General features: G+C 46.7%; 1 protein-coding gene across 4 annotated transcripts in view; it reads left to right on the top strand.

Annotated features, from left to right (window-relative positions):
- Window positions 1–26,499, top strand: part of LOC309559445 (class I histocompatibility antigen, F10 alpha chain-like) — a 587,461-nt gene that overhangs the window by 369,577 nt on the left and 191,385 nt on the right. For all 4 annotated transcript variants that reach the window (XM_082262707.1, XM_082262709.1, XM_082262708.1 and 1 more), the window contains exon 2: window positions 10,137–10,400. In XM_082262707.1, the coding sequence (XP_082118833.1) occupies window positions 10,137–10,400 (264 nt within the window). The remainder of the gene's footprint in view (window positions 1–10,136; window positions 10,401–26,499) is intronic.

Here is a 26,499-nt window from a genome sequence, read left to right on the forward strand (position 1 = left end):
TTAGGGCATGCATCGATGTCAGCAGTAGTCCTCAGACGTGTGCTGTGGTTAAAATGCTGGTCGGCGGATCAAGGTTCCAAGAAAGCTTTGGCGAATCTCCCTTTTCAGGGGAATCGCCTATTTGGGGCCACCCTAGATGAGATCATAAAGGATGTCACTGGGGGCAAGAGCACTTTTTTGCCGCAGGCTGCTAAAGCTAATGGACCTTGTAACAAGCATGGACCTTTCTTTTCCGCTCATAAAGGGTTCGTTCGCTCCGCTGGGGCGAGCGGGAAGGGCAAAGCCCCTCTAGGAGGGTTCAAAAGGCGCTGGTCGGGTAAACAAAAGGCCGACTCAGCCAAACCTGAAGATAAGGCTAATACAGCCTGAAGGCGCGCCCCCACCCGGCTTAGGGGTGGGGGGACGTCTTCACCGGTGTTCAGATCCAGGGCTTTCCTGAATTCCGGACTAAGGGGTTCAGGAGATCATACGATCAGGATACAAGATCGAGTGTCGATCACTGCTACCGGTGCGATTCTTCCCTTCCAACATTTATATGCTACAGGGAGCGGTAGTTCCCGTTCCCTGAGCAGATCGTTTTCTTTACCTTTTCCAAAGATCATTCTCAGTTCCCTCCAGAAATCGGATCCGGTTGAGCGAGCGGACCAAGGAGCCTCTAGTCTGGTGACTTCGGTCGCTAATGCTCAACCAGGAGAAATCATCACTTCTGATAGGAATAAAGTTTCTGATAAATGTGTGGGAACAGAGAGCGATCAGACTTTGTCGGATTGCCTGGACCAAGCAGCTCTAGGGCAGCCCGGTTCGGATCCAGTCAGACAATATCATGGTGATGACTTAGGTTGATCACCAAGGATTTCACCATCTGTGTCTTCATTAGAGCATCCCGGAGGTGGATCTGTTGGCATATCAGCTCAACAGGAAGGCGCGGAGGTTGATAACGCGCGCCCGTGATCCTCTAGCGGACGCAGCAGACGCGCTGAACGGCAGTGTCAGCAGTAAAGGCAGTGTCAGCTACTATACGTCTTCCCTCCTCTCAAATTGCTGCTGAGATTTCTCCGCAGGATAGAGGCGGAGGGAACTCCAGTTATCCTGGAAATTCTGGGCTGGCCTCGTCAAGCCGGGCACGCCGACTTGGACACGCTAGTCGCGGACGCTCCTTGGAGACTTCCTCTCAGGGAGGATCTGCGGTCTCAAGGACCGATCTTCCATTGTGCTTTACAGTCGCCTGGCCATTGAGACCCAGGTACTGAAGGACAGAGGGTTGTCAGCTTCAGTTATTCCTACTCTAATTAAAGCAAGGAAAGTGACTTCCAGCAAAGTCTATTATCGCACATGGAAGACTTATATTGCGTGGTGTGAATCCTTGGGATTTCCCCCACGTACCTATTTGGTGACCCGGATTTTGGCTTTTTTGCAAAAGGGGGTTGAGCAGAAACTATCCTTGAGCACCATCAAGGGTCAGGTTTCAGCATTAGCAATCTTCTTTCAGAAGCCTTTGGCTACTCATTCCTTGGTGCGGAATTTCATCCAGGGGGTGCGGCACTTGGCTCCGCCAGTGCGCGCGCCCTTACCGCCCTGGGATCTTAATTTGGTTTTGTCGGTTCTGCAGAAACCTCCCTTTGAAAATATCAGGGAGATTCCCTTGCTTACACTATCCCAGAAGGTGGCCTTCTTGGTGGCTATTACTTCTGCACGCAGGGTGTCAGAACTGGCTGCATTATCATGCCATTCCCCATATCTAGTGGTTCATAGGGATAAGGTAGTTCTTCATCCGAAGCCATCCTTTCTTCCTAAGGTGGTTTCAGATTTTCATCTGAATGAAGATTTCTCTTACGTCCTTCGACAGTCGCCGCCACTTCATAATCTTCACTAATGGGGTAATTGACCTTTTCTCCGCAGGAGTAGCTAGGCAACAAGATTTCTTAATATCAAAGCTTTTAGCATATCACACCCCTAGGGGGTGGTCCCCTCAGTCAATACCTCCCTGCTTCCTGCATTCTCAACTCAGTTTCTAATGCCTAGCTTAGGAGTAGCTGGCTGATCCTGTGCTGGGGCTTTCAGTCTCAGCCTTCTATCCTCTTTTTGATTTTATTTCAAGTATTTTTCTCTTTCTTTTACTTAGCTGTTATTTTGTCTGCATTAGTTTAGTTCTTCGGATGAAGATGATCATGCGGAGCTGGCAGAGATGTATAGTAACGAAGTAGAACTACTTAAGTACTGTACTTAAGTACCGAAATGCGGTATCTGTACTTTCCTATAGTAGAATTTTTTTCTCCTACTTCTACTTTTACTTCACCACATTTTTTCGATGATTTTTTTTTTTGTGCTGCGTAGTTACTCGTTACTAAAAATTACCACTGCCAGAACAGTAGATGGCAGGTTTCATGAAGCTTAAAACATGTGTATAATGTCATTTGTAAATCAGCGCATACGAAAATAAAGGCTGTGTATAATAAAAGCTGCTATACCAAATCTTTCCAATAAAAAGAAAATATGAAACAAACAAATAAATTGTGCTACAGCGCTTAAAGTGCATCAAGAAACTACTAACAAACACAACTTGGCTGTGCGAATAAAGTGCCTGTGCAATCGATATATAATCGTTGCCCCCAGTGCCCTGCCCACACTCCACAAAGTATCAAAAATAAAGTGACATGAATGTGCTAAAGCCTAAATGCAGTGAAAATAATTATTCCCACAATGTAACAGTAAATTCAATTCATATAAAATATGATAATAAATCACAATAAAATAAGTTATGAAATAAGTTAGGTCAGGTGCGTGCAACAAGTTGAAGTGTGTAAACCTATCTATAACGAAAAGTCCATAAATGAATTCCAGTGTGCAAATCTAAAGTGTCACTTCACTAGTCAGATGCTTCCACCTCCTTCAGTGCTCAAGTGACCGACCAACACACTTAATGGTGGTGGCACTGGTGGATAGCGTCTGGGTGGCACTGTGGCACTGACTGCACTGGTTCAAAAAGCCATATATATTTAATTATTTCAATTCTCAATCTCATAGGTCCTCTCCTCATAAGATATTAATAACTTAAGATTAGTTGATGAACTTCTTGGCGGCCCTGGCAGGACGACGGGGACACCGCCACTTCTGGAGCCGAGCCGCTGTGATTCCCCAACATGTGACAAAGTGACAGCCAGGAGATCTAGTGGCTAGTAGTGCTCAACAATACCGCTTTTATATATAAAAATGAAATAAAATATACTGACTCACAATTTAGTAGTAGGTAGCGTGTAGCAGTAGGCAGCACAACTCAATTCAATCAATCCCACAGCCTCGCTCGCGCCGCGGCCCGCGGAATTACTGTCATGATCATCAAGTTAAGACCGCACAGGAGGAGCCGTGCTGCCGTCTTCCCGCTCGAGGTCTCTGCCTCTAGACGTGTTGTGTGTCACTTAGGCTCCACCCCTTAGGGCCCTTACTGAGAGGAGTTGTGACGCGGGAGGCGGGACGCGGGAGCATTTTCTTCGTCATCTCATCTTCTTCTCTATGAGGTGAGTGAGGTGGACCGTGGAGAGGGCCTAATCCTTGCCATGGCAAATGTGACATTTGAGAATCAAATAATCAATATAAAATATTAATATATTATATACACACGGGTCATGGGTGGCTTTTTTGAACCAAGAAGAGTGAGACTGACGGCTATGATGATTATCCGACCATCCATGGTCCATGGACCATAAGTGTTGTGTTGTGGTGGTGCCTGTGCTTCCTGCGGCCTGCCTCTGCCTGTGCGGCTGTGCCTGCACTGCAGTGGCCACTGGCAGTGGCACTTGACTTGAGCAAAGCAAATGAGCACTACTAGTGTGAAGCATGTTCTGACAAGTTCTTATAATGAAAATAATATAGACAGCTTTTGGAACCAGTGCAGTGCCAGTGCTACTAAGGTGAGAGGCAGAGAGAGAGGCTATCCAGTCCACCACTTTACTTGAGCAGATCACAGAAGAAAGGTGGAAGCATCTGACAGCAAGTGACAAGCACTTCTTAGATTGCACACTGGAATTCAGTTATGGACTTTTCGTTATAAAGTTTAGTTTACACACTTAAACTTGCACCTAACTTATTCACATTCACAACTTATTTTATTGTGGTATTGTCATATATATTTTATATGAATTAAATTTACATTGTGGGAATAATTTGCACTGCATTTAGCACAGACATGTCACTTTATTTTTGATACTGTGGGCGATGATTTTGAATACAAGAAGAATATATATAATTGCAGGCACTTTATTAGCATTTTTAGCACAGCCACTTTGTTAGTAGTTTTTGATGCATTTTTTACTTTAAGCGTTGTAGGTTTGAAGAAGCTGGCCTGGCACATCATCATCAATTGAGTAAATCAAATCAAACCGCGATTAAGAAGACTGCGCATGCTCCTGTTCTGCCTTTTGATCAGCTGAAAAGATGGAAGAACCAAAAACACCACCTTCCACCCCTGGCCCTTCAACTTCAAGTGATCTGCCTGGCTGTGAGAGTGAGGAAGCTCAGGAAGGAGACCACCCCTGGCTTTAAAAGGTGGATGCTTTAAAAGGGGAAGGGAGGACATACTTTATCTGTTTTTTGTTTACAAAAAGTTACAGCCTAAGGAATTGTGATTGTCCTTTAGGTTAATCATTTGAATAAATCATTTGAAATAATAAAAAACAATATGATGTTCAAACTTTTGACTTCTTTCTTTAATAACTACATAACACAGTACTTGTACTTCTACTTTCAGTACTTGAGTAGAATTTTTTTTTCAAAACTACTGGTACTTTTACTTTTAGTACTTAAGTAGCAAATTTTTTGAAAAAACTACTTGCAATACTTATGTAAAAAAAATGTTGAATACTTTAGTACTTCTACTTAAGTAACTTTTTCTGCGAGCACTTCCACTTCTACTCAAGTCACTTTTTGATCGAGCACTTGTACTTTTACTCAAGTAGAAATTTTGAGTACTTTATACAAGTCTGGGAGCTGGGTCTCGGACTGGCCTCCCTGGATCCCAGGGTTCAGGGCCAGGGGCTTCCCAGCCTGCCATTGAGCGTTCAGCTCAGGTTTTCCCTGGCATATTGAACGACCCATCCCTGTTCGCTGCAGGGATGCTGCCTGTGAGGTGGCTACCTCACCGGACGCCATTTGCGGTTTCGCACCGCGGTTCCACTGCGTCCTGGCTGTGACACTCCCTGTCCTCAGTGCAGCGGTTTAGTCGCTGGAGAAGGCTCCCCACGCCATCCGGACTGGTAAGTGCAATTCTATGTGGGGACCTGTCTGTTTTGGGTGTCAGTCTGTGACTGTGTGACCCTGCATGTCTGTGTAAATGGTGAGCTCCCTGTCAGATTCCTGTGTGGAATAGCTGCCTTTCTGTGGGCTGCGGGGGGGGGGGGGGGGGGCTCTCCCGCTCTGCTATGTGAGAATATGGGGCAGACTGGGCTTAGACATGCTGTGCGGCAAATTATGGTGACCGGCCCTGTGTGGTACGGCGCAGTGTTTTGGCGCCAAACGCCGCCATTTTGGCGGCGATCGATCATACAGCCACATGTCGGGGCCATTTTCTCATTGCCTAAAAAGCCTCAGCCGAGCGGCTATGTTTGTGTAGCCTGCATAGGCTTTATAGGGCGGTCAGTCATTGCATCACTTCCTTTTGCTCTGGAACAGCGATCGGTGGCAGCAGCCTGTGTGGTCTCTCCAGGTTTTAACTTTTCCTTTTCCTGTATTCCTTGCCCAGTGTCCTTATCCCTGTGGGGGTCGGTTCATACAGTAGTGTGCGGTGGGCTACGCTCGCCGCGGTCTTAAAGGGGCAGTCTTCCTTTTTCAATTATTGCTGGGGCATGGATTCTCAGGATTGCAAGTTTCCTTCCACCTTGGTGGGGGGCCAAGGGGCTGCTGCATCCCCCGAGGGGGCTGATCTGGCTGCTATTGTGGCGAACTTGGCTTCTCAGGTGCAGATGCTAATGGCTGATCGATCCGCAAAACGGCCCAGAGTGTCTATTTCCTCTGATTAAGAGGGCGATGGGGCTGCTATGGCTGGAGTGCCCTTCTCAGGGTCTCGCTCATCTCTGGACCTTGGGGGGTCTGAGGGGGAGGCTGAGGTAGAAGGGGTTGATAATTCTCCCCCTGGCTCGCCTGAAGAGCTTGCACTCATGGATGAGTTGGTTGCTTCTATCAAGGAAACACTGCATTTGCAGGATGAATCATGTCCTCCTGCTTTGATGTCCTCTTATGGGACGCAAAGAAAACGCAAAACAACGCAGGTTTTTCCTTGCTCTGCGGAATTTCAGCGCGCTGTTGATGAGCAATGGCGCAATTTAAAGAAGCCTTTTACTGTGCCAAGTAGGTTCAAGCTGCGTTATCCCTTTACACCCACCACTGATGAGCGTTGGTGTGTGCCGCCTCAGGTGGATCACGCGGTGGCGGTTTTGAATAAATCTACTGCGATCCCTGCTGAGGATACCCCGGTGTTCCGGGACCCTACGGACAGGAGATTGGAGTCTCTGGCCCGTCATGCTTATACGGTTGCTGGTTCTATGCTGAAACCTATTTTTGCTTCCATTATGGCAGCCCAGGCTATTGCGGATTGGACGCAGGTGCTCAGGCGCACCCTGGTGGCTGACTCTGCCCCGCCGACAACATTGGCTATGGTGGATCAGATTCATCAGGGTGTCATGTATTTGTGTGATGCGGACTTGGATTTAGTCCCTTTTGGCTGCACGTCTCTCAAGTGTGGCGGTATTGAATCGTCGTCTGATATGGCTGAAATGTTGGTCGGTTGACCAATCTTCTCGCAAGACTTTAGCTAATTTGCCCTACGCGGGTTCTCGCCTTTTTGGCGAGTCTTTGGATACTCTGATAAAGGGAATTTCCGGGGGTAAGAGCACTCTCTTGCCCCAAACTCACAAGAATAAGTTTGTTCGCGGTAAGAAGAATACCTCGTTTAGGCCCTCTCAGGGGTCCTTTCGTGCTTTTCGGTCGCACTATAGGGGCAAGCCCTTCAAGGGCCAAGGCTCCCAGAAGAATCCGTGGGCAGGTAAGCAGAAGTCCGGCCAGTCCAGGTCCGCTGCCCATACCAATTCTGCCTGAAGGGGCGCCCTCACCCGGTTCTGGGGTGGGGGGACGTTTGCTCGGTTTTCTTCAACCCTGGCTGGCCCGCATTCGGGACAGGTGGGTTCAGGAAATCGTTCGATCTGGATACAAGATCGAGTTTCTCTCTCGGCCGGCGAGCAGATTTTTTTCCCTCAAATCTTCAACTGTCTCCGGAGCGCTTGCAGGATCTGCACCTGGCGGTGCGGGACCTGCGGGCCCAGGGAGTGGTGTTTCCGGTGCCTCATCGGGACAGATTTCAGGGGTTCTATTCCAATCTGTTCACTGTGCCCAGAAAGGAGGGCAAGGTACGTCCGATTTTGGACTTAAAAGCTCTGAACCGCTTTGTGCGGGTTCGCAAGTTCCGCATGGAATCCCTGCGCTCGGTGGTGGCTGCCCTGGTTCCGGGGGAATTCATGGCCTCCATCGACTTGAAGGATGCGTACCTTCACATCCCCATTTTCGAGGGTCACCAGAGGTACCTTCGATTCGCCATTGCGGAGGATCATTACCAATTCGTGGCGTTACCCTTTGGTCTCGCTTCGGCTCCGCAGGTTTTCACCAAGGTGCTTGCGCCGGTTCTGGCTTTATTGAGAGCCCAGGGCATTTCTGTCTTGGGGTATCTGGACGATATCTTGATTCGGTCTGCGACCAGTCAGGGGCTGGTGAACGACCTGTCCATCACGATGCAGACTCTGCAGGAGTTCGGTTGGACGATAAATTTTCCGAAGTCGACGCTGTGTCCGTCGGTTCGTCTTCCCTACCTGGGGATGATTCTGGACTCTGTTCAAGCGAAGGTCTTCCTGCCGGAAGACAAGCTCTGGACGCTTCAGCACGAAGTCAAGTCCCTCAGGGACAATCAGTGCTCGTCCCTCCGGACGTGTATGAGGTGTCTGGGATTGATGGTCTCGGCTTTCGAGGCGATTCCCTTCGCCAAGTTTCACACGGGGGATCTTCAGGCGGAGATCCTGGCCAAGTGGATCCATTTATCCCCCCTCCCAGCACAAATCTTTGCCCCCCAATCCCAGCTCAAATCCCACCCCAATTCCCCCTTCTCTCAGAAATCTCACCCCAAAAAAAATCACCCACCTAGCACACATCCTCCTTTTTTCTCAAATTCCCCATCCTAGCACAAATCCCCCCCCCCCATCTCTCCTAGCACTGATTTCCCCCCCCTGCCCCCCTACCAGCACAAATTTCCCTAATCTCTACTCCTAGCAACCCCCCTCTCCCATACCCACTCCCAGCACAAATCCCTCCTCTGAACACAGATTCCCCCCCCCCAATCCCTCCTCTTAGCCCAAATCCCTCCCCTGTTAGCACAAATCCCCCCCCCCGTTAGCACAAATCCCCAAGCCCCCCTCCCAGCGTAAAACATTCCCCCCATACCCCCTTCTGGCTCAAATCCCTCAAGCCCTCCTACTAGCACATATCCCCACCCCCCCCCCCCACCCCCCAAATTCCTATTACACTTCCTAGCATAGAGAGCTGCCAATCCCTCCTTCTGCACAAACATCCCAGGAATAAATTATTTTCCCACTATTTCCCCTCCACCCTCATTGGGCACAATTTTACTGTAAGCTCCACCCCCTCCCACCCACGTGGAGACCACTGCAAAGCCAGGAGGAGGTGCGCAGCCTGTAGAAGAGGTGGAGAGGAAAGAGCCAGGAGAAGGTGCGCTGTGTTGTGCTCTCCCCTCCTGTCAGAACAACACTCATCCATGCAGCACAGGAGACAGGATCGCTCTTACATTGCATCGGACTGTACACACACACACACACTTCCTGCTGTCGGGAGATGAGCAGCCCTTGGAGGAAGGTAGAGGGGAGGTAATCAAACTGTGTGTGTGTGTGTGTACAGTCCGATGCAATGTAAGAGTGATCCTGTCTCCTGCGCTGCATGGACAAGTGTTATTCTGACAGGAGGGGAGAGCACAACACAGCGCACCTCCTCCTGGCTCTTTCCTCTCCACCTCTTCTACAGGCTGCTGCTCCCGTTTTCCCGGCTCTGAGTGCAGCTGAAAGCCAGCAAGAGGGAGAGGGGCAGAAATCAGCTTTCAGCTGTCGGAGGAAGAAGCACCCAATGCATTGTTCTGTCATTGATCCCCCTTCCCACTGATCCTACCTCTGTCAGGGCCCCCCTGTGTGCCCAGGCCCCATACAGGAGTACCGGTAGTACCCCCCCCCCCCAATGGTGGACCTGCATGCATGGCCTACATATGCGTTTGCCTCTGCACGTAAGTACTGGGGGAAAGAGGCACTTTAATTTTTTTTTGTTTTATATAAAAATATTTTTACCCTGTTCCTTGCATTCTTATTTTTGGATTGCTTTTATTGCTGTCACAAAATGGAAACATCCCTTGTGATAGCAATAAAGCACAACAGGTCCTCTTTATGGAGACATCTGGGGTCTGTCAGATCCCAGATCTCTCCTCTACCCTTGAAAGCATCAGATCAAAAAAAAAAGAAAAACATTGATCTGATCTTTCCCAAAAAAAATAAAAAAACATTTTTAACATCCAGCCTAAACCGGAAATGTTTGGCGTCTCCTCACCACTATGGCCAGTTGTATGAACTGTCGGATTATTTCCTGTGCTCGCCGGTGAGAACAGTAAGCACGAGAAACACCGGCAAGCGGTGGGAGGGGGGGGGGGGCCCTTCCGCTGCTTCAAAAATTGATCCATCAGCTACTCAGCCACTTGGATCACTTTTAGTGGGCTAAATGTAAAAACTCCACCTGTCCGGCGCCTGGAACTGCATGTCCTGGGCATTAGGTGATATGATTTGCACATCCCTGAAAATTGTTGGGTGAAAATTTGTATGTACATCTTTCTTACACAGGTTAGTCTGCATAGGTGTTAGAAGGGGGGTGGGGGAGCATTTTTAGGACTGGTTAGGCTTTATCTGGAATTCTACTTTAATGTCACCCTTTGCAGCGATATGGAAAGTCTCTCTCTCTGACAGTCACCTTGTGCAGCGATATGTAAAGTCTCACTGTCTCTGACAGTCACCTTGTTAAGTTATATATAACTGTCTGTATTTCTCTCACAGATGGGCACACCCTGCGGTATTATTACACAGCGGTCTCAGATAAAGGATCAGGTTTACCGGAGTTCTCCATTGTTGGATATGTGGATGATCGTGAATTCATGAATTACAATAGTGAGTCTCATCTGGCTCGTCCTGTGACTCAATGGATGGAGAAGAATGAAGGACCTGAGTACTGGGACAGAGAGACACAGATCTTAAAAGGCACTGAACCTCTATTCAGACACAGTGTCAGGACAGTGATGAGCCGTTTCAACCAAACTGGAGGTGAGATGCTATAATGTATGGGGGCTTCTAGTCATGTGACCTGGTTTCCTCAGTAGAATTCATTTCCATCCCGGGGTGATTGTACACAGCGGTCGGGGGGGGGGGGGGGGGTGCCGGATTGTTGGAGGGAATGTCTCCCCACTATTATATGTCTGTGGCCAGTATAATCCCACTCACAACTGATAGGTCAGTTAAAGGCCGAGACCCCCCCTGTGTGATGAGCCGCTGTCCCCTGCATCCACCTCGGAGCTTCACACAGGCAGCCTATAGAAGTGGCTGGAGAAGCAGGGGCTGCACAGACAGTCGCATGTATAAATTTGACATTCATGCAGGAGTAGGTGCATGGATCTAAACACAGTGTCAGTGCACTCACATCTGCATGCATGTAAGAACTTGATATGCGACTTTGTCCATGCAGCTGCTGCATCTGTATTTACTTCTAAAGGCTCGGAGGTGGCTGCAGAAACAGGACAATGGATCACCACACAGGACAGCTCTCAGCTCCTAGTTTAAGGAGCTCTAATACTAGATTTCCATGGTCAAAGGTAGTCCCTCTATTATTTATCTATTTGTGAGATTTTCCGAGTAGAGGGCGTAGATCAGTTCTGGGTATCTGCCCATCTTTGCAATTTGCTCAGGGTGGTCAGTCCCTGACTTCACACAACAATGCATTTTATGATTTCTCTTGTATTGAACTGTGTTGGTAAAATATGTCCTGCAAGATTTTTCTAACCATTATCATCCATGCATTGTGGTGAGCTGTAGCACAGGTATGGTGCAGTGCATTGCAGATATACATTGAAGTGCTAATAATACAAAACAAGCTGCGCTAAGTAACTTTTGCACAGTGGATACTCCATACACCCAATGCTTTGGGGCTGAACTACAGTGCACCTCCCCCATTTACGTCTTGCTACTTTTCTGGCATCATTGCTCTCTACTTGGAACTTTTCCACCTATGCCGTGTTACCTGTTAATGTGGAAAATCTTTGCTCTACTTGTACCAGTAGTAGGGCGAACCGTCAATGTCATACACCACATGGCGGAACTTTCAATTGAACCGCACAGTTCATTGTTTGGCCAGAGTTAAGTGAATGAGGAGAGTCTGCTGATATATCTCATGACAACGGGGTTGAGTTGCTTGCTATTTTGTGGCCATCATTTATATCCAATGCTTTGGTATTGAACTACAGTGCACCTCCCCCACTTCCTATATGTTTATTCCTTGGAACAGGTTAAAATAGTGTGGGTTTGTGGCGCGCTTCAGAAGTGAAAGTATAAATTATTTATAAAACAATGTGAATATATATATTTAATAATTGGGTAAAACCGTGTTCTTTTTTGCTGGGAGTAGGTGGTCACTTATAAATATAACCGTGATTATATAATGCAAAATTTTGCATTATATAATCACGGTTATATTTTTAAGTGACCACCTACTCCCAGCAAAAAAGAACACGGTTTTACCCAATTATTAAATATATATATTCACATCGTTTTATAAATAATTTATACTTTCACTTCTGAAGCGCGCCACAAACCCACACTATTTTAACCTGTATTAACTGGTTCCTGGTACCAGTACCGCGGTGCAGCAGTAAGAAGAAAAATACACACTACCTCAGATAGCGCAGGAACCACCCATACATATAAGATATTCCTTGGAACAGCTGCTCTTCACCTGGAATCTGCCCATTTATATTGGGGTACCGGTCAGTGTGGAATTTCCCTTGCATCAGCACTAGGGTGAACCGTCATTGCCACAACAGCTGCTGCCTCTAATCTGCGATTTCTTTACACGACCTTCAGCATATTATATTCAGTGATTATATCTGAGACTGACCAGACATCTTTATGCAATTTGAATGATCGTGTGAATGCAGAGGACAACGCATGTGTGCTTTACCAATCCTGGTCCTTTTATTTATAACAACGTTGTTTATTTTTAATCTGTGAGGCGGTGGTCATATTTTCTTGTATTATGAAAGCCTTTCTACCATTACCTGTGTGTCCCCTTGTGACGGTCTTAGAGTTCTGGTCTACCCCCCTCCCCCTCTTTTCGGCAAGTATGTCCACCCATCCTTCCGAGTTACGTGGGTGACATCAGCATGCCGTGATCCAACGTGTTTCGTCACAACTGACGTCTTCCTGGGGTACGGGTGGCGTGCTGACGCCACCATCTATGCCACTTTATTGAATTGGGAGTAAGGGAAACATGGGGAGGGGAGGGGACAACACAAGAGGGGTGAATCACCATCAAATTGGTGATGGAGAGAAGGGGAAAGAAAGAGGAAACCGAAAAACCTAAGTAACCACCATGGTGAGAAAAAGGAAAAGGCAACTTAAAATAGATAAATAAATAAAGTGAAATGAAATAGTAGAAGTGATATAAAGGAGTGCACGGTTAAGGACCTGTACAGTGGCGGAGGCAGAGATAGCTCCCAGCATCACGGGCAGTTCAGAAACTCGGGACACCACCGAGCCGACTGCGGCTACTAGGGATGGCGTCCCACATATGAACGCAGATGGAGAGTCACGTGCAGAGATGCCGACGCCCGCCATTTCCCCTTCTCTCCATCACCAATTTGATGGTGATTCACCCCTCTTGTGTTGTCCTCACTTACACCCAACTTTAAGCTTTTGATATCACGCTTTACATGCAACCTGGCTGTAAAGGTTTTTTGCTGTCCAACACCTCACCTATCTGGCTAATTGGGTTTAGCTGTATAATCGCTGCTCACTTTTTACACTGGTTGTCTTGGGTCTATTATATCTTTATATTTATAATATCATTTCTTTATACTCATCCTTATACTTATTATCAATTGATATCTCTCTATAGAGCCATATCATACCACCCTAGCCTATGACCCAACATGACAACCCACACTGTGTTTATGGACTCTGTGTCTTTGGCTCTGTGCGGAGTACTATATCAGTGGCGGCTGGTGCTCAAAATTTTTGGGGGGGCGCAAAAAGAAAAATGTAATAGGTATTGCTTCGCGTCAAAAAACGCAGTAAAAAATTGCGTGACTTTGAAGTCATGGTACAGGCATGGCACAGGTGATGGTATAGGCATGGCATAGGTGATGGTACAGGCATGGCACAGGTGATGGTATAGGCATGGCATAGGTGATGGTACAGGCATGGCACAGGTGATGGTATAGGCATGGCACAGGTGATGGTATAGGCATGGCACAGATATGGTATAGGCATGTCACAGGTCATGGTACAGGAGATGGTACATGCCCCCTTTCAATGCAGTGACCAGCGTACATGCCCCCTTTCAATGCAGAGACCAGTGTACATGCCCCCTTCAATGCAGAGTTGAGCGTGCGTGCCCCCTTCAATGCAATAAACACTGTGCTGTGCCCCCTTCAATGCAATAAACACTGTGCTATGCCCCCTTCAATGCAATGAACACTGTGCTGTGCCCCAACAATGCAGAGTTCAGCGTGCATGCCCCCTTCAATGCAACACTGTGCTGTGCCCCCTTCAATGCAATAAACACTGTGCTGTGCCCCCTTCAATGCAATAAACACTGTGCTGTGCCCCCTTCAATGCAATAAACAACGGGCTGTGCCCCCTTCAATGCAATGAACACTGTGCTGTGCCCCCACAATGCAATGAACACTGTGCTGTGCCCCCTTCAATGCAATAAACACTGTGCTGTGCCCCCTTCAATGCAATAAACACTGTGCTGTGCCCCCTTCAATGCAATAAACACTGTGCCCCCTTCAATGCAATAAACACTGTGCCCCCTTCAATGCAATGAACACTGTGCTGTGCCCCCTTCAATGCAATAAACACTGTGCTGTGCCCCCTTCAATGCAATAAACACTGTGCTGTGCCCCCACAATGCAGAGTTCAGCGTGCATGCCCCCTTCAATGCAACTGTGCTGTGCCCCCTTCAATGCAATGAACACTGTGCTGTGCCCCCACAATGCAGAGTTCAGCGTGCATGCCCCCTTCAATGCAACTGTGCTGTGCCCCCTTCAATGCAATAACACTGTGCAGAGTTCAGCGTGCGTGCCCCCTTCAATGCAACTGTTCCGTGCCCCCATCAATGCAGAGTTCAGCGTGCGAGCACCTTTCAATGCAGAGCGCCACAGCATTGTCCCCAATCACTGCAGAGCGCCACAGCATTGTCCCCAATGATTGCAGAGCGCCACAGCATTGTCCCCCAATGATTGCAGAGCGCCAGCATTGTCCCCCAATGATTGCAGAGCGCCAGCATTGTCCCCCAATGATTGCAGAGCGCCAGCATTGTCCCCCAATGATTGCAGAGCGCCAGCATTGTCCCCCAATGATTGCAGAGCACCACAGCATTGTCCCCCAATGATTGCAGAGTGCCAGCATTGTCCCCCAATGATTGCAGAGCGCCAGCATTGTCCCCCAATGATTGCAGAGCGCCAGCATTGTCCCCCAATGATTGCAGAGCGCCAGCATTGTCCCCCAATGATTGCAGAGCACCACAGCATTGTCCCCCAATGATTGCAGAGCGCCAACATTGTCCCCCAATGATTTTAGAGCGCCAGCATTGTCCCCCAATGATTTTAGAGCGCCAGCATTGTCCCCCAATAATTGCAGAGCGCCACAGCATTGTCCCCCAATGATTGCAGAGCGCCAGCATTGTCCCCCAATGATTGCACAGCGCCACAGCATTGTCCCCCAATGATTGCAGAGCGCCAGCATTGTCCCCCAATGATTGCAGAGTGCCAGCATTGTCCCCCAATGATTGCAGAGCGCCAGCATTGTCCCCCAATGATTGCAGAGCGCCAGCATTGTCCCCCAATGGTTGCAGAGCGCCAGCGTGCGTGCTCCCTTCAAACTTACCTGGCGGCGGCGCGGCTCAGCTTCTTCCTCCTCTTCTGCGGCGGGTCCTTCTCCCTCGTCGTCTCGGCGGCGGGAACCGGCGGGCGGCCTCTCCTCTTCTCTGAGCGGCGGTGACGGTGAGTGACTGACGCACGCACCGGCACCGCCCCCATTGCGACGTCAGCGATATCCTGGATGATGATTGGTCCAGGCTGTAGACTGGACCAATCACAGCCAGGATATCAGAAAGTGGGGGTGTCCAACCGCAAAGACTTGCGCCCAGGATAGCCCCCTACCCCCCCAGAAGGCAGCCAATCGGCGCCTCTTCTGGGACGTAACCTCACCCCCCCCCCCCCAGCCACCAGTTCCTTGGGTTCAGGCCGGCGAACCCAATTTTTTTTTTGAACAACTTTATTTGTTCGTTTTGTTTTTTTTTTTTTTTTAGGGGTAGGGGGGCGGCGCCCTGGCGCCCCCTATGCATGGGCCGCCACTGTACTATATGCTCCCTCAGTTCCCTTCCAGACGAACTTATGGGTGACCAGCAGCCTCATTGACAATCATTATCTCATTGTATCAAAAAAGAGAGGAGGTTGGGACTTTATATGAGAGACATGGAGGAGTCGGCAGGAAAATTATCAGCAGCTTTTATTGATGCATATAAATAGAACATACATAACAGATCAAAGATTGGTAATTATAACTTCAAATGATACAAGTAAGGATAGATGTTCCCCGAATGCAATACATAATAACCAATATGACCAAATTCCAATATTGTAGAGTATAGAATTGTACAAAATATATAAAATATAACAGAGCTGGAGAATCCAGATAATGGAGTATTCGGTATTAAACAAACATCATTGTCTCAACGCGTTTCGTGGACCCAAATCGCCACTTCATCAGGAGTTGATGTATGTGTATTTTGTAGTCTATAAAAATGGGAAATATGGGCATATGTTTAGGATAATGCCAAAGATGAAAAAATGTATAAAGGTAAAAAATGGGGAGAACAAAAGAAACTTACATAGCAGCATGTGAGATGGCATGAAGACTGGAGAGGTCACCAAAAATGTCTCCCACGGGAGCTGAGGGCACATGGTCAGGCAAGCCAGGAGAGACATGTCGCACACATGGCATGTGAGGGCTAAATAGTAAGAATGAAGGGAGCCATAAATACAGCACCGTATAAATGTATCTGTAAAGGAGTATAATAAGTATATATGTAAAAATGGATAAATTGATTATATCAAATTAATGATTGAAAAAATATATATAATGTAATACAGATGTATACGAGTAAGGAAGTATTATGGTTAAAGAAAGATGAGTGTGCAGAATTGAGAGAAAAGTATATGATAGTGAGTGGTGGAGATTGAGATGGGAGGGTGGATAAAAGCAAACGAGCTAATAAAGTGAATGACAAGCACCTGGTGATGGGTGTGAAAGCAAATAAGGAGAGTGGCCCAAATAGGAAAACAAGATAGTGGGTGAGGATGGGATGAAAAAGTGAGGGTGTGCGAATAATGTGCCGTAAAGTGGGTAAAAAACCCAACTGGTGGTGTGGAGACAAATGGTGAGAGCAAGCCCACATAAAAAGAGAGGGATGAGGAGTGGGATATGTAAAATGCAAATGAGTAGAAAAAATAATCAATGAAATAATAAAGAATGGAGTGAATGATCAGTCAGGCAAATAGTTGTGAGAGAGTATAACAGGTATTACCGGAGAAGAAAGCCCAAACAATTGACATGGTGCTCATTGTCCACCGGGGGAGATCCTGTCTAATGTGTCCAACGCCACGACAGTGTAAAAGCAGATGACCCACGGGATCGGCAAACGCAAGGTATGATCGTCCCGCGGGCTGTCTATTATACACTGAGATGGAAATTCAAACGTCGGCGCATTGGCGCCAAAATGACGTCATGCGCCGACGGAGGCGTGGCGTCGAGGCGCAGCAGTGCCGTCCACCCGATCTCCCGTGCTGGACTTATCTCATTGTAAGTCATTTCTTCCTACTCATTCTCCAATATACCCTTTTATTGGATGCCATGTCATTTTTGTCTTATTACTTTTTAGATCTGCCTGCTCCTGATGAGTGAAAACATTTTTTCGCGAAACGCGTCGAGCTTTATAGGCCACGTATATCCAATATCCATTTCAGCATGCATCCAATCAATATAATTATTATATGTCTGTTGGTCTCCCATTAATTTTGTTGCTGTTTTTTACAACTAGTATGATTTTACATGAATATCTCATTGTATACTGTTTATGTCCCCCCTAACCGATTGTACCTATTTTATCTATGTTAATTGCTATGTTATTTGTTAATAAACACATGATGTTGATCATATGCCTTTTTATGCTTACCAGCGAAAGTGTATGTACTATCAAGAAATCATTGTGTGCGTACTGGCCACACCTCATGCAAAGTCCCACCCTTTTATCTATGCCACTTTAAAAATCAGCGACTTTGAAAAAGTACCTGCGATACTTTGATGCAACTTTGATCCAGAGTGTAAAGTTGGGTCAAAACTGCACTAAGTTGCACTCTAAATCGCATCAAAAGTTGCATCAAGGTAGTGCAGGCACCATTTCAAAGTCGCTGATTTTCAAAGTCGCATTGATGGGAACGGTGCCATTGAAATCAATGGGCTGTGAGATGTCATGCGACTTTGTGTCTCCAAAGTCGCATGACAGGTCAAACTGGTGGAAACGGAGCTTTAGTCTACGTTTCCACTATTGCGATATGAATGTGTGATTTTGATGCGACTTTGATCCAACTTTACACTCTCTGGATCACAGTTGCATCATGGTGCAGGTACTTTTTCAAAGTCGCTGACTCTTAAAGTCAAATAGATGGGAACGGGTGCCATTGAAATCAATGGGCTGTGATTTTGTGTGTCCAAAGTTGCATGACAAGTCACACTAGTGGAAACTGAGCTTTTGTCTACTTTGATCCAACTTTACACTCTGGATCAAAGTTGCATCAAAGTAGTGCAGGTACCTTTTCAAAGTCGCTGATTTTTGAAGTCGCATAGATGGGAACGGGTGCCATTGAAATCAATAGGCTGTAACTTGTCATGCGACTTTGTTTGTCCAAAGTTGCATGACAAGTTGCACTAGTGGAAAGGAAGACTCAGTGTGGTTTCCTGTACTATGATCATTGTAGACTGAGCTGAGACCTCCGAGTTCTTTCAGCTACACTGACAGTCCCCCCTCCCCCCCCACCCCTCCCTTGTATACAGCTTCCTTCTCCTATGGGAGTCTTCACAGCCCAGAACAGCTATACTGTATATGTGCAACCCCCCCCTCCCAGCACAGCTATACTGTATATGTGCCCCTCCCCCAGCACAGCTATACTGTATATGTGCTCCTACCCCCCAGCACAACTATACTGTATATGTGCAACCCCCCCCTCCCAGCACAGCTATACTGTATATGTGCCCCTCCCCCAGCACAGCTATACTGTATATGTGCTCCTACCCCCCAGCACAACTATACTGTATATGTGCCCCTCCCCCAAACACAGCTATACTGTATATGTGCCCCTCCCCCAACACAGCTGTACTGTATATGTGCCCCCCAGCACAACTATACTGTATATGTGCCCCTCCCCCAACACAGCTGTACTGTATATGTGCCCCTCCCCCCATCACAGCTATACTGTATATGTGCCCCTCCCCCCAACACAGCTATACTGTATATGTGCCCCTCCCCCCAGCACAGCTATACTGTATATGTGCCCCCCCCCCCAACACAGCTATACTGTGTATGTGCCCCTCCCCCCAACACAGCTATACTGTATATGTGTCCCTCCCCCCAGCACAGCTATACTGTATATGTACACTTTAATGTTAGTCCAGAGATCTTTCCATTGCGGTTCTCTCTGTACGATTCATGAACAAGGATCACTTCTTCAGAATATATTTGCAGAGAATATAAAATGATCCAGGTAACAATTATTAATATATAATAAAGTACATTACAATGTATATTACAAGAGCAGCAAATACAGATATAGAATAATTGTTGGGAGCCGCCTGCTGGTTGGAGATCCCCCATATGGAGGCGCTGTGTCCCCCCCACACGGAGTATTACCCCCCCCCCCCCCCCCATCCTGCCAAGATGTACAATAATTATCCAACAGATTTATCATTCCTTCCACAAAGGTGTACAATATACTGTATATACAATCTATACATGAGTATACAGTATATATACAGGTGATAAGATTGCCATCTGTATCCCCATAGTACCGGACATTCCCTCCCCCATACAGACTTCATATAGAGCCGGATCCTTCTCTTCTCTTACATCTTCCAAAAGAGGTTTGTATCTGATATATCAGCATGAAAGGAGAGGAGAGAAGAGATCTCTGTATGTGTGTGAGGTCTGAAAAGGACTCCTCCAAGGATCCCAATTACCATACGGCTCGGGTCACATATATGTGGTGAGGGAAACGCAGCCAATCCTGTGCGTTTCCTGCACCACATTGAAATCGCTTGGTGTTCATTCGATCTGCAGGGGGTGACAATGTTAACAACACCTCAAAACAGTTCACAAAACGCAGTGCGATTGATACAATTGGATCACATGGGTGTTATTCGATTCCAGGAAAAAAGGGTCCTGCACCTGTTTTGTGTGGATTTGGTGTGATTTGAGTGATATAAATAAATTACTCAAAATGCACCGCACACACATCACATGTGATTTGCACTGGAATGTGGTGCGATTCCTGTGTGAACTACATACAATGTCCTGCACTGCAGATATGTGACCCCAGGATAACTCTATTGGTGGTGTCAGTAATTATTATATATGATCCCATACCTGAGCTACAAAATCTGTGAGTCTCTTACACGGCTCCATAGGATATGACTGTGATAGAGATGTCCTCATATAGGGTCAGATCTGATGCTGGCCCTTTAATATATACTGTGGGTCTTATTACTCCATATATGGATTCTAAAAAAGTCAGAGAAATTCATATTATAAGTCAGATTTCCTTCACGGTCCCCCGTGTCTATCCCCCGCTGCGATCTCAGGGCTCAGTCACACTCTATGGGGTGACCGATGTCTTACTGCATTGTAAAGGGCCGGTCACCGCAGGGACACTCAGGAAGAGGGAATGCGGCTGTTTGTTTGGAGGCAGCTCTGATTGGATCCCTGCGGGGCCTTAGTAATTTGGTGTACAGAGGGCTGCGGGCTTGCCCTCCGGCTCTCCTGCCCACTAGAGTTACCTTGCGGGTGTGGTTGGCGGTGTGCCGGCGGTTCTTGCGGTCTACCACATGGTCCCCGGTGTGCCCCTTATGGGGGAACCCCAACCTATAACATCTGTGGTTTCTGCAGGGCCCCCAGATATGGGCTAGGTATGAGGTGCGGACTCTCCGGGACGTGTGCCCGGCGGGTTCCGTCCTCCCTTTCTCTGACCTTCGCAGAACGAGGGGTCTGCCGAGATGGATGTACTTTCGGTACCTCCAGCTGAGGCATGCTCTCCGGGCCCAGTTTCCTGAGGGTTTGACCCTGGAGATGGACCCAGTTGAGGAATTGTTGGCTCATGAGGTGGTGACCAAGCCGCTCTCATCTCTTTATCTCACGCTACAGTGCACTCATTCTCCACGTATGGACAAGCTGTGGGATTCCTGGAAGGGGGATATCCCTGACCTGGATAGAGAGGAATGGGAGGATTGCTTCGAGACCGGTACTAAATTGATGATATCTGCCAGGGATCGATTGATTCAGACCAAGTTTTTGCATAGAACCTATTACACCCCTCAGAGGTTACATAGGATCTTCCCCCAGAGATCTCCGCACTGCCCGCGCTGTCTGACTTCAGAGAGGACTTTCTTCCATATGTTTTGGGAATGCCCTGAGATAGCACAGTACTGGCTGCAAATATTTGACGTTATTAATCACAGGTTGGGTACGGCTCTCCTGGTCTCACCAGCTTTGGCCTTTTTGGGTATTGTGGACGATGATCAAAGACCTAGACCCACGAAACTGCTCATCAGTTATCTGCTGTACTATGCTAAGATGGAGATAATTCTGAAATGGATTGCCCCTTCCCCCCCTCGGTGCTCTCATGGGAACGCTCCATTGATGCTGTTCTGCCACTATACAAATTGACCTATATGTTGCGAAACTGTCCTAAGAAATTTGACAGGGTCTGGCAGCCTTGGTTAGCACCTATGAGTTAGGAGCGGGTGCTGACCCTGCTTTGCTTGGGGTGTTCCCGGGTGGAGGTGCGGAGGGAGGGCTGAACGTTTTTCTCTCCTATGTGAATGTCTTGTATTGCTGCAGTTTATTTGCTTGATACTGGATCTCCTGTCGACCTGTTCTGAATTTGTTATATTTGTGCATGTCTTTCCACTTTATTCAATAAAGGAACCGTTTGAATTGTAAAAAAAAAATGTGTTCTACAGATAGATCAGGGGAGTCCAATCTTTTCCCCTCCCTGGGTCACATTGGAAGAAGAGGAATTGTCTCGGGTTGCACATAAAATACACGAATAAGAAGGAGAGCTGATGGGCAGGTCCTCCTGCGGCTCTGGACACAGACAAAGTGAGTCTAGGAGTGGCCTAGTCAAAGTCTGGACTTAAATCCCATTGAAATCCTGGGGCGTGACTTTTATACAGAAAACAGAAAACCCTCCAATGTGGCGGAATGAAAACCATTCTGAAAAGAAGAGCGGGCCAAAATTCCTCCACAGCGATGTGAAAGACGCATTTCCAGTTATCACAAACACTTGATTGCAGTTGTTGCCGCCAAGGGAGGCACAACCAGTTATTAGGTTTAGGGGGGCAATTACTTTTTCACAAAGAGCCAGGCGGGTTTGGACAACTTTTTTTCCTTTAAAAATTAAATCATCATTTAAAATTGCATTTTGTATTTATCGGGTTATCTTTGTGTAATATTAGAATTTGTTTGATGATCGAAATCATTGAAGTGTGACAAATGTGCAAAAAATAAAACAAATCAGGAAGGGGGCAAATACTTTTTCACAGCACTGTAAATGTGCAGAGTCAGGTGACATGAGGATTGTATATACAGTATATACTAGTGTTTGACCGATATCGTTTTTTTATATCTGCCGATATTTTTGGACATTAAAAAATTTTTTTTTTATTTAATGTCTACAGGTACTGTGGTGGAGGGATCTGGGGGTCTAAAAGACCCCAACCCCCTCCTCTACACTTAAAAGCATTCCAAACGTCAAGTTTGGCTGTTTTGAATGCTGTAAGTTTTTTGAATTCGGAGCCGCCAGTACCCGGAAGTGATGTCATCGGTAAATCCAAAGGCCGATCTCGATATATCGGGGAAAGTGCATATCGGCCCCCGATATATTGGTGTTGCCGATAATCGGTCGATCTCTAATATATACTATGGGGGAGGGGAGCCAGCACCTGGTGACTATATACTGTATTGTAGGGGACAGTTACAGGTAACTGTGTGAGTGCGCAGAGCTTACAATCAAACTTACCTGTAGGTACATTGAATGTCTCCGGAACGTTCACCATTTAGGAGAGATTCGCAATGGCCGATGACATCACCCGCGCATGTGCAGTGACGCTCGGCATTCACACCCACACAGTTTGCTGTGGAATGGAAAGCACCACACGCATGCTCGGGAGTGACATCATTGCAGCCCAGCCATATGTGGCGCACAAACCCAGAAGGAAGAGCGGGTGAAGATGGAAGCCCCTGCAGTGGTGACAGTGCGCCACTAGAGGGCCTCCTTTCTAAAGTAAGTTTTGGTGCATACTAGCGCATTATGACAAAAACCTGAAGGGGTCCATTTTATTTTTATTTTTTTTTTTTCAAGTTTACTTCCACTTTAAGCAAGGTTGATATTGTCATTCCATGTGTAATGATCATCAGGTCTGCGTCCAGCTTTAAAATACTTAAGAGAGCCAAAGCACTATGAATATTCATAGCTGAAGACTGGGGGTGGGGGGGGGGTAGCCTTACTGTCTTTTGATTTTAGGCGGACCATACAAGATAAAACATTAGACTTTTTCTTAGTATGGTGACTGTATCTGCAAAAAAAAAAAAAACGTTCCAGGGAAGGGTGGAAATATTCTGTAATTTGTAATGTTTTTCTAAACACTTTACATTCTATTTTTTTTTTTTTCATTTGCTGTCCGAATGTCACAAGCATTTGCACAACCATCACAAATAATCTTCGCATTGTGAGGTCTGATATGTTTAGTTTATGTGATCATCGGCTCCAATTAGTGTCCATAATGCAGGATTTTCTTGAAATGCCACAAACAGGAAAATGCCGTATTATGGCCACTAGGTGGAGCTGATGATCATAGGAAATGAACATAAAACTCACAGGGATTCTTGGATGGCTGTGCTTGTGTCATTCATACAGCCAATATGTTCTATAAATGACCCCCTATATCCTATAATTGTATAATATCCTCTTGTGCATGGACTGGGAATGGATGGATCTGGGATGACAATGTAGAATATTTCTTAGTAGTTGAAGAATATTAGTGCAGTGCTGTCAGTAAGGGGATTATAAGCCCCGGGGTCACACTAGAACTTGGCTCAGGAAACCCGCAATCCGTTCCTGTTTCCCGCACTGTGTTCAAATCGCTCCATACTGAGTCATGTTGATGTGAACAGATACCATTAAAAACAATGAGCTTTCCCTTGTCATGCGATTCGGTGCGACTCAAGTTGCATCTGAATCCACACTAATGTGAACCCGACTAAACCAGGAATGCTGGTATGCGGTGTGTAGGGTTGGGGGATGAATTATTACCACACATCGCACGGTTCACTATTTTTCCTTTTTAGTTTTATTAAAATAAATAAAAGCGTTGTGTTGTGCTGCGGTGCGATTCGGTGCCATACATGGCTAGCTTAATGCCGACATACTGCAGCATTATAGGGTGACCATAGAAAACAATTCCTTCCTGTGAGCCCCTTCTCTGGGCCTGCATTGATTGGTGGTGTGAATGAGTCCTAGCGATCCGTGTCCACAGGTATTTGTTTGTGTCAGGGGGGGTTTTTGTCTGCGTGTTTTTCCTATACAAATCTATAGGAATGGAGAACCCCTGAGAAGAAGGTGGAATGCCGGTCAGAGGGAGGAGAACTTCAGGTCCATTACACCTGTCAGAGAATTCTGAATGATCTCAGAACATCTCACTATGATGTCACTATGATGTCATAATAATGTAAATCTGATGTCACTATGATGTCATAATTCTGTCACCACAGAGAAGAAAGGACTCCCCTCCCCCAACCCCCATCCTCTCATCCTCTGTATCCTCACCAGGTCCCGTAACACCGACATCTTTGGGATCCCATTGAGCGGCACCCCAGGGGATAAGTAACAGGGTGTTAGGAGCCAGGATTGTGTGTTCAGGATCTGTACAGATTCTCTGTGAAGAACATCTGATTGGTTGTCTGAAATATAGACTGCTGCATACAATTCACACCCCTTGGCCAATCAGCAGACAGACTCTGGGAACCAATCACAGCACTGTGCTGGTTATTATTATCAGAGGTGCGCTGCACACAGCATCTTTCTGATCCCCCTGGGACAGGGGCGGTCTCATTGTGGTCATGTGACCTCTCTTAGTCCCATTCATATCCAGCGCTGAGAGAGTTTTGTGTTTTGGTGGGTTATTTTTCTGGCATTTGTTTGTGGATTATTGGAGGAGCTCCATTCATATGAAAGGATTTCCCTCTGCTCCAAAGATCCACCAAATGTCTTCTGTATATTTTTCAAGCGTTTTTCATGTGAAAAAATGCCCGTTTTTTTATTTTTAGTGCCTTGAAAATAATGGCACCCACATTTTTGTGCGATTTTACAGTGTATGAGAATTGTTCGATTCTGCCAGCAATTCAGATGTGAATGGGGTCTTATATCAGAGCTTCCCCGGCCCTTCCCCCTCTTTGTCCCCCCCCCCCCCCCCCTGGCTGAGATGGATGGAAATTAGGATTCAGATCCATGAAGAGAAGACAGACGGATGGACAGCAGACATCTCAGAGATCGTCTCATTGGATGCTCCTGAATCGCTGTGAATTACTCATTGCAGTAAGGATCATTGCCAGGAATGATTGGGATCGCTGCATTTCTCATGGAGCCCATTGATTGTAATGCTGATTATTGGAACACAATCGTCCAATGAGAACAATCCGGCTTATTAATCTGACAACTAACAGAGCGATCGGGTGACAACTATCCAGTGTCTATGGCGGCTCTAGGCCGGGGTCACACCTATGTGTGCGTTTCTTGGTACTTTTTGCAGAAACGCACTGCAGTCCATTTAACCCCTTCTGGACCGGAAGGTTTTACCCCCTTAATGACCAGGACATTTTTTGCAATACGGCACTGCGTTAATTTAACTGACAATTGCACGGTATTGCGACGCTGTACCCAAATAAAATTGCCTTTTTTTTTTCCCCCACAAATAGAGCTTTCTTTTGGTGGTATTTGATCACCTCTGCGTTTTTTATTTTTTGCGCTATAAACAAAAAAAGCAACAACTTTGAAATATATTTTTTTTTCTTTCTGCTATAAAACGTCCAATAAAAAAATTTAAAAAAATCAATTTTTTTTCATCATTTTAGGCCAATATTTTTTCTGCTACATATTTTTGGTAAAAAAAAATTCCAATAAGTGTGTATTGATTGGTTTGTGCAAAAAGTATCGCATCTATCTACGGATAGATTTATGTCATTTTTATTTATTTATTTTTTACTAGTAATGGTGGCGATCAGCGATTTTTAGCAGGACTGCAACATTACAGCGGACAGATCCAACACCTAACTGACACTTTTGAGAGGACCAGTGACCATACTACAGTAATCAGGGCTAAAAATATGCACTGTCACTGTACTAATGACACTGGCAGGGAAGGGGGTAACACCAGGGGCAATCAAAGGGTTAAATGTGTCCTTAGGGGGTGCTTTCTAACTGTGTGGGGGATGGACTCACTAGATGAACACAGAGATCCATGTTTCAAAATAGCAGGAACACGAGATCATCTCTGACAGAACGGCGGTCCTCCTTGTTTTCATCAGCAGACCGCCATTCTGTCTCTCTGGGGAGTGATCGCAGGTGGCTGGTGGACATCGCGTCTGCCAGACCTGCTGATTGGTTCCCTCTCTGGCCAATCAGCGTGCGCGTCCCCACTGGCTATTGCACAAAATGATGTTACAGGTATGTCGTTTCATGCAATAGAGCCGACTTGCTGCAGTATATGTACTGCTGTCGGTCGGCACGTGGTTAACATGGTTTCCTATGGGACACGTTCACAT

Source organism: Pelophylax lessonae (genome assembly GCF_965119305.1).
Source record: "Pelophylax lessonae genome assembly, chromosome: 7".
NCBI classification, from domain to species: domain Eukaryota; kingdom Metazoa; phylum Chordata; class Amphibia; order Anura; family Ranidae; genus Pelophylax; species Pelophylax lessonae.